Here is a 9,203-nt window from a genome sequence, read left to right as displayed (position 1 = left end):
CGCAAAAATCAAGCCAGAGGTCAACAGGGTAGAATGGACCCGTGCTGCCGAACGTGGTCGTGGCTGGACCTGTCTGTCACAGTGCAGCAAGATAAGGAGCCTGTGCTCAGAATGTACGTCAGCCATGTCCCTGAGCCCACATGTGCGTCAGAGCAGCCGTTCTTTTTAGGTAGCAAGACTTTCTCGAGGAAAGTTAATTCACATTTTGGCCCAAATTCTTTACCTCCTCCCAGACAGGCACGTTGAGGAGCTTTGCAGTGAATTGTCCTGAAACCATCTTTCGTATAATATATTATAAAAGAAAAATCACAAACGAATAGTGAAGAGAAGATTCATTCAACAAATTGGGTCTGGAAAATTAACTGTATATTTTTAAGTAACGTTTTTTCCTGTCATACGCAAAATAAACTACAGGTAGAATCAAAAGTTAAATGAGGACGAAAATGAAAACTTGAAAAGAAACAGAAGAATCTTAAACTAATCTCACAGTATGGAGAAGCTTTATTTTAAAATATATTTTCAAATCATTTTTTTCCTTTCAACTTTTCTTTTAATCCGGTCATATCAATTTTTTAATAAAACTAGGGTTATATTTTATCTACTATTCTTTTCCATGAAATTATTATTTTAAAATAGAGGCAGAAAAGAGCATCCGAAACAATATTTACAGTTTGATGCTAATGACCGTAGTAGTTTTGTCTTATATGGTTTACACATACATGAAATGCATTTAGAAATGCTGTCCATTTGAACATGATTTTCTTCTTTATATTTTGACCCTTTACAAATTTTCTGCAAGGAGCATATATTATTTTTGTCTTTAGAAAAAATAAAACAAAAAGTCGTCATCCACGGCCCAGTGTTTTGGGGGCTGGCATTAGTGGCAATCATGGCCTCTGTCCCAGGCTCACCGCAGGCCACCCCCTGAGCCATGGGTCTGTCTCTCGACTGCATCTCCGAGTCTCAAGGCCGATAACAAGGGGGAGGTGGGAAGGGCCACTCCCCGCCCACCTCCCCTGGACGAGCCATTGTGCCCCGGGGCAGGCCCAGCATGGGCACAGGGGCCCCGCCCAGGTCCCGCCTCTGGCAGGACAGAGAGGCAGCATTTTTCGGGTGCGTGTATTTCCTGCACACCTGGGGGCATCTCTTGTGCTCATGAGATCGGCTGAGGCCTTGAAATCAAAGCTCTTCCTGCTGCGAAACCCCAAAGCACTGACAGCAGGCCCCGTGCCGCCCGGGGATGCACAGTGGGACACGTCCCGGGCACAGCCGCCTCCGCTTTGGGGGCCGCAGCGCGAAGCTCTCTGGGAAGCAAGACCTGGCGGGGTTCCATTCCTCACGGCTCCCCGTGTTTGACCCAAGTCGGCGATTGGCAGGAAGGTTGAAACCCCTCTGAAAGGGTTGAGAAGGAGCTCGTTGCTGTTCTCGGCGGGTGGGAGGCCCTTTCAGGCCACAAGTGTTCACGGGGGAGCAAGGAGGCGGATGCCCCTCGTCACCTTGGGATGGCTGTGAGGGGCGCAAGGGCATCCTTCAGCGATGGAACTGCAGGGACCGCGTCAAACCAGCAGCCCTGTTTGGCCACACGCACACTTTAGAACAGCGTGTACATCCATGTTCACAGCTTTGGGTACTGTTTGGGGAAAAAAAAAGCCACCTGTAACCTGGGGTGGTAGGCCAGGCCAGAGTGAGCGGGGAGCACCTGGTAGGCTGTGAAAAGCCACGGTGTGGTAAAATCCCCCTCAGTTAGCCCCAGCCAGGCTGCGTTGGACTGAACGCTGTTTATCTGGCTGCCACGGGCCTTGCAGGTGCTCAGTGACCCTCTGGCCTTGACATTGCAGGCCTGGCACAGGTGCCAAAGAAGCTGTGCACCCACTATGCCTGGGACACCGGCGTGCTGCTTCAGCCGTGGCCAGCTGTGGACCCGCAGTTCCTGCAGCAGCCCGATGTCGTGCAGATGGCAGTTCTGGTGAGTGACTCCCACAGCCCCCAGGGCCATGGCGAACCTGCCAGGGCAGGTCACTGTCCTGCTGCGGCCCACAAACATGGCCCGGGTTGGGGGTTTCCATCAGGCCTTTCTGGCCCACCCAGCCCCTCGCCCGACCTTCCCACCCGTCTTCCCCATGCCTGTACCTTCAGTCTGCCCTCACCGCATACCAGAAGCTGGCGAGCACAGAACCCTCATGGCCCTCAAGGGAGGGGAGTGGAAAAATAACCCTGTCATACACTACAGGTTCCACTTGTCTCTCTTGCCAGCTGTTTCAGCCTCTCTCGGCCATGTTTAGCTGTCCTTCGTTCTTCCGGTGGGAGGGGGAGGGGGCGGAGGTTGGCGATGAGGGTACACTCACTCTGAAAAATATATTGCAGAGAGGCTAATAACATTTCTATTTTTTTTTGGGGGGGGGTATATTGGGTCACTTTAAATACATAAAATGGTTTATTTAAATTTAAACTTTTTATAGAGTACATAACTTGTAGTTTACCCTTTGTGTAATTTTTATTTCTTGAATTTGTTTAATGTGAGACACAGCATGAGGAATCTCTCTTAAGTATGCCCATGTGACTGAAGAGGCGAGGGGGTGGACCTTCTGGCGCATCTGCCCAAAGCCCCCAGGGCCAGGCAACCTCCATGCAAAGTTTAACTCATCACCCTCTGAGGGAGCCGTTGCCATCCTCATGTTCTGCAGCTGGGGAAACAGACTCAGAGAAGTCCGTCGCCCTGCCCAGGTTCATTCGTTTACTCGTCAGTAATTATCAGGTCACCTGCTCGAGTCCAGGCACCCAGCAAAGCTCTGGGAATATAAAGTCACACATGACAGACAGGGTCCCTGCCCTCATGGAGCTTAAAGCCTAGTGCGAGAGATAGGGGCCAATGAAAAGGAAAGAGAAAAGTAAGTAAAATTATTGCAAATTGTGAGCAGAAGTGCCGGGAACTAACCCACCTGGGGGCTGCGGGCCAAGCACAGCTTCACGGAGGCTCCGCCCACCAGGGCCCCTCCGCACCCACCCCTCCGCATCTGTTCCCAGCAGTCAGGTGGAGGCTTGGAGGGATTGTCACCCAGGAGACCAGGCTCCATCTCCACACCGCCTCCCCTGCACTTAGTTCCCAGCTGCCCCTGCTTGGCCTCCCCCGCCGAGGGGAGGAGGTCGGGCTGCCCTGGCAGGCTTCTCCCAAGAATCCTCAAAACTAAAAACAGCCTGTGGCACAGAAGCAGTTTCTTTACCTTCAGTTTATAAGAAATAAATATCTTATCCTCCTCATAATTGAGAAATGCCAGCTCAAGATACAGAAGTTTTAGTCTATGAAAATGTCTTTCCCCTTTAAATTATCACTGTACCAAAGTAATCTAGTTTTGATCATCGGTAAAATAACTTTAGATTATCGTTGAAATGAAGACCCCACATTTAAAACATGTGTTGGAGTCCCCGCAGGCACACCAACTTAAGAACCTCTGTGGAGGTCTGTGTTCTGTCTCCGTGTGATCTCAGTGTGTGCCGTGGCCAGGAACAGAATTACACGATGTAAACCGGTGTAACTCGGTTTAGCCGTGCCTATGTTCTCTGTGCCCATGGCGTGGCCGGGCTGTGACAGATACTAGGGACACAGAGCCCAGAGGGGCCACCTCATCTTCATGGAGCTTAGCGCCCAGGAGGGACAGTCTGGGGACACACGAGTTGTCACACACACGCAGAGTTTATGTAGATTCGAGGTTAAGATGTAAGAGCTTAGGAGTCAGAGTCTCAATTTGGCAAAATGCTTAATTTCTCTGAGCCTCAGTTTCCTGAGTCAGAAAAAGGAGGTGAATATCGTGCCTGCCTTGCCTAGTCATTGAAAGAGTTAGATGGGATCACTCAGGAGGTGCTTAGCCTGCTCCTGGACGCACTCGTGACGAGCCCGCTGACACGCGGCGAGCACTGACTAAGGGCCAGGCAGTGTCCTCAGAACTTTCCAGACCCCAAGTCATTCACTCCACACGGCAGGCCTGCAAGGTGGGCCTGCTGTTAACCTCATTTCACGGATGAGGCAGGTATGTGCCGAACCCCATTTTATAGATGAGGAAACAGTGGCAGCATAGGGCTTAATAACCCACCCCGTGAATGGTGACTGCCGCTAGTCACCCACTCCTGGTAGTCGGCAGGCTGGGAATGGCATCGTGCGGGCGGGGCTGAGGGGCCTGGGAGGAGCAGCATTCATTCTCTAGTGCAGGAAAGGAGCCAAGGGGAGGACATCCTCGGTGGCCACGCTGGGACTGCGAGCCGTGGAGGGGCTGGAGCAGAGGCACAGGCGGGGCAGCGCTGGAGAGAAGTGGGGGCTGGCAGGGGGTCTGAGCAGGGGAGAGAGGGAGGGTCCAGGGGGTCGTCCCACTTGCTGGGTGGGGGCCTTGGGCAGGTGACTTCCCCTCCTGCGTCCCGCCTTCCCCATCTGTAAATGGGGATGGGCGGTTGTGCACCCCCTTCGCAGGGCTGCGGCGGATAAACAGGCTCACTCAAGGGGCTGTGGCACAGAGTGGGGGCTCAGTCAGCGGGGGCTTTATTGTTCTTAGCCATTGGGGGGCTACCCTCCTGGTGGCGAGTGGTGACGGACGGGGCAGGGGGGACAGCAACGTGGCCAGGGGCCCGCCAGGCCGCCATTGGAGAAGTCCAGAGAACAGGGCTGAGCGATGAAGTGGAGGTGGCAAAGACGGAGGAGCAGAAGCTGGCAGGGCCACCAGGTGGGTCTGGAGGACGTTTCCAAAGTCAGACGGCCCCGTGCGAGGTGATCTGAAAGTGCTTCTTCCCCTCTGAGCCCCTGACGGCCAAGCCCTGGGTGGCATCCCAGCCAGACTTCTGTTGTCTGTTTAATCAGTGCCTTATTCCCACACGCGGGGAGCGTGAGTGGGACTCACTCGCCCCGGCGGAACCGTAAGCCTGGGTGAGCTGCTCTGGGGGGTCCCAGGGAGCCAGAAACCGGAGTGAGAGCTGGGCCAGCGTGAGGGAGCCCACGCGCCCGGGGCCACACGCCTCTCCCCCGGGGCTCAGCTGTGGACACGAAGGACTCCCTTGGACAGGCCTTGCCCAGGATGGCTTGAGTCCAGTCCGCAGGCTCCGAGGAAGCACCGGGGGCTGACTGGGTCTAGAAGTGCGGCCACTGTCATGTTGAGGCTGCGCGTCAAAGAGGACGTTCCGGGGCTCGCTCCTTCCGTCCTGACCGGGGAAGTAAGACGTAGTGAGCTGGTCACTCAAGCACTTCCTTCACTCCTTCCAGAGGATTCTGTCCTTAAAGAGAAACCAAGGCTTGCGAGTCCAGGCCTGAGTCCCCCTGAGTCTGTCCCTCATAAGGGAACATGCTCTCCCTCCCCCAGCACCCCACGCCATGGGTGGTGAGCAGAGGACACCCCACCCTGGGCCTCTACTTCCTCCAAAAAGAGAGTAAGCACAGAGATGGGAGGGCCCGCACGCGCCCCGTTATCCCAGGACCTCACAGGGGACATGGCTTTGTGTGACGGGGTGAGGGGTCTCGTACTTGGGAGGTCTCAGTTCAAACCAAGCTCATGGCCTTGAAAATAGGCAGCTTCGCGTGGCCTAGAAACGCGAAGGCAGTGCCCACAGCCCCCTGAACAGCACGTCCTCGCTCCACGGCCTAAGGACAAACACCCTGCATCGCGGAGCCTTTTCCTGAAACCACAATCTTTCTGAATATTTCAGGACAGTGTTTTATTTGTCTCCCACCCAGTGGTCTAGGTTAATGCAACCAATAAAAATGACATAAGTCCTATAAATCTGGAAAAAAAAAACACACACACACACAAAGTGGGTGGCTGGGGAATGCTTGACGATGTGCTTTGGCTGAAACTCGAGAAATTACTCCCAGTAACTTTTCATAAAACGGTGACTATATTTGCCAAGTGAGAAACAGGAGCGTTAGCGGAAGAAATCTCAGTGTCCTTACGGGAGCAGTGGGATTGAGGATTTGAAGGAGGGCTGTTCAGAAGCCGTCTGGGCCTTGTGGCCACTTTTTCGGTGGCCATATTGGTCCATGTTGAATGTGAAGTTTGTCCTCACTGAACTAATTCAGTGAACGCCTGGAACTGGGCTGGCCCGTTTTAAGGAAGAAGAGGGGTTAATGTGACATGGGTCCAGCCTCCAAGCCCTCACACTTGTGCGCCCCCTTCGAGACCCAGTTGTCAGGAAGGGAGGTTGACCAAGGTCCCCAGGAACTAATCCACCTGAGACCTAGGCACATTCCTCGGCGACACCCCCCTGTAGCAGGGCCTGAGCTTAGACTTGATCCCCGGTGACACAGGAATCCCTGTCCCCCCGGAAGCAGCCCAAGCCACCCCGTGCTGAGGGGTTTTGGTGTAAGTCCCACCACAGCAGTGGGGGGGGCAGTGCTCAGGAAACGAGGTGGCTTGGCAGGCGCTCCAGCTGCCAGCAGCCGAGTGCTCTCAGCACCGGCGTCTCGCTCGCCCTCCCTCTAGTTTTCGGCGTCAGTCCTATCCATCTGGTTGTACTTCGTCCTCCTGAGAAGCTGGGCACTGCCCCTCCCTGCCCTCGACCCCTCACTCCCTCCCCCAGACGGACGCAGGAGGCCGGCGTCGGGATCGGGCTGCCTGCCACTCTTGGGACTCATCCCTGGCTTTTCTCCTCAGATCAACAACAAAGCCTGCGGCAAGATCCTCGTGCCCCAGCACGTCGCCCGGGACCAGGACAAAGTCCACGAACTTGTTCTCCAAAGCGAGCTGGGCGTCAGGCTGCTGCAGGGGCGAAGCATCAAGAAGGCCTTCCTGTCCCCCAGAACCGCCCTCATCAACTTCCTGGTGCAGGACTGACCACAGGGGGCTGCGGCCGCCATGGGGGACTTCCTTCCAGGCTGGGGACAAAGGGGAAGAGGATGCTGGTCCAGGGGCAGGGAAAAGACACATGTCTTGAATGTTTACCCCTGGACCCTGGCGGACTGGCATCGACACTGTGCCGCTGTGCGGTGGTCTGCCGCGAGGTGAAGGTGGGTGTGGGCAGAGGAGAAATACGGGCGAAAAGGGAGGGGAGGGCAGCCTGTGCACCCCCCACCCCACTGCAGGCTGGAGGGACCCAGCCGATCGATCCCATGCGAAGCCACCAGAGATACTGCTGGGTGGGAGCATGAAGAAGAGGGAAGCTAGCGGAAATGAAGGGGAGCTTGCCTCTCGAGCCACCTGGGTGCTCTGGATCCCAGACATTGAGGTACACCCAGGATCACGAGGGTAAACACACACGAGGCTGCCCACACGAGGCTCGGGCAGCGTGGACGGTCAGTGTTGAATAAGCAGCGAGCCTGGGCACCATAGCAGGTGGGCTTCTCACTGTAGGGCTCGTTGGAGGAGCCAGTCGGGCCGTCTCAGCATCCAGTCTGTGGGAAGGACATGGGTCTTCAGAAGTCACTCTGGACCAAAAGGCAAGCAGGCTCGTCCCCTGCCAGCGTCCCCGCTGCTCCTCAGCTCTGCCTTGCAGGTCTGTCCTCCCCAGCCCAGCGGGGTGCCCTGCCAGGCCTGCCCCTCCGTGGGCACACGGGCCCTTGGGCGAAGCCCACTTTCTGCCGTGAGTGAAAAGCAGCGCTTCCTGACCGCTCCCTCACGGGGTGAGACCTGCTGTGTCGCAGGTGGAACCAGCCTCGGCCCACCAGGCAGTCTGCTCATGGGGCCCCAGGCCAGGCATGAGGCGCGGCGAGTCCACCGCAGAGGAGCGAGACCCATGCCACCTGGGCGTCGCCTCCACTGTCCCAGCCACAGCCGCCTGGCCCGGCTGCTAGGGAGATGGCCAGGAATGGACCCGTGTCGCTGGCATGTTAGGGCGGTCCTGGTTGTTCGTGAAGTCAGCAGTTAGGTGCTCTTCCCAGAACTGGCCTAAGCCACTGATTAATATTTAATGGGGAAAGTGGGGAAGAATCTAGCCGTTTTGCGATACCGAAAATCTATATTCTCCAATGCCATTTTCCTGAAGTAGCCTCAGATGCGGTTCCCCACGCAGTTCAACAGTTAACAGATGACTCTTTTTAATGTAATAAAATGTTCATCACGTATGACTCTGGGAGTTAATCAGGAACAGATTGAGGTATTCCGGGCCCAGCGCCACGTGGAATGTCATGAAGTCAGATGCGTGTGGGACGGTCAGGCACGTCAGCACCCCCACAGTTCTGTCCCTGGTTCTCGAACTTGACTCAGATTGAATGCCGTGCCCGGCCTCCATGCCCAGAAGCCCGGGCGCCAGCACCTTCCAAGCTTCACGGAGGAACCACTGGATTAATCGATGCGCGTGAAACAGAACGCCTAACTCATCCTTCCTCTCCCTGTTCTCAGCTCCACTGGGGTGAGTTTGGTCCAGGACCCAAACACGGTGACGTGGAGTCGGGAAAGAGTCGGACCGGAAGGCGAGGCGGGGCTCAGCTCTCAGGCAGGTGTCTAAGACGTCCCCAGAGCTGACTGGAGTGTACGCAGCCCGACTCCATGGACCAGCAGATGTGCGGTCCACACAGCAGAAGGATGAGGGTGTTTGGTACGAAGGACATAGGAGTGAAGAGTGCTTTTGCTCGATTGTCTTGTTTATTCCTGAAGTAAGCTGAGTGGTCCCGAGCCACCAGTGAGATGCGGGTGGGGGTCCTTTATCTGCACACAGTGTGGCCAGAGCAACCCCAAGGTCCCAGGCCTGACCAGCAAGGCTCTGGAGAACACTTTCTCCAAGACAGTGAAACAGGCACAGTGGCTCTAAGACAGAAGACGCTCCTCCCTGAGCGGGGAGGTGGGGGTGGGAAATGATCTCAGCCGTTTGGTAACTGCCTTGATCAGGTCAAAAACGAGAGGAGTTTACTTGCATTATGTCATTTAATTCCCACAAAACCCTAGAGGGAAGGAAGTATTCTGTCATAAATATGAAGAAACCCAGGCTCTGAGGGTCAATAATTTGCTATTTCACACAGCTGATAAGGAGCAGAGCGAGCTTCAAAGCCAGGTCTTCTGGCCTTCAGGTCCCCTCATGCCACCCCTCTGTTCCCACCGGTCCCCTCACCTGATTGCCCATCTTGCTGGAAGCATGACAGTCAGGGAAGTTGAGATGTTGGCCGGAAGCCGGCATTTTGAGCAGAGTCTGGCCGGGGCTCCCTTTCTGTGAGGTCCTCACATTTGTAAAGCTGCGACATCACAGCAGTGCCCTCTGGACAGAGGGACAGGTGGTGGCTGAGTGGCCAGGAGCGCAGT

The 9,203-nt window shown here is 55.4% G+C and overlaps 1 protein-coding gene across 1 annotated transcript in view; it reads left to right on the top strand.

The window, feature by feature from the left end:
* The window catches only part of LARS2 (leucyl-tRNA synthetase 2, mitochondrial), a 109,686-nt gene extending 101,654 nt beyond the window's left edge, over positions 1-8,032 (top strand). The window contains exons 18-19 of the mRNA XM_011357473.2: positions 1,839-1,966; positions 6,627-8,032. Of these exons, the coding sequence (XP_011355775.2) occupies positions 1,839-1,966; positions 6,627-6,806 (308 nt within the window). The 3' untranslated portion in view covers positions 6,807-8,032. The remainder of the gene's footprint in view (positions 1-1,838; positions 1,967-6,626) is intronic.
* The last annotated feature ends 1,171 nt before the right edge of the window (positions 8,033-9,203 follow it).

This window comes from Pteropus vampyrus, unplaced genomic scaffold, assembly GCF_000151845.1.
Source record: "Pteropus vampyrus isolate Shadow unplaced genomic scaffold, Pvam_2.0 Scaffold35, whole genome shotgun sequence".
Classification (NCBI taxonomy): domain Eukaryota; kingdom Metazoa; phylum Chordata; class Mammalia; order Chiroptera; family Pteropodidae; genus Pteropus; species Pteropus vampyrus.
Note: the sequence above shows the minus strand (reverse complement) of the source record. Positions and strands in the feature narration are given on the sequence as shown.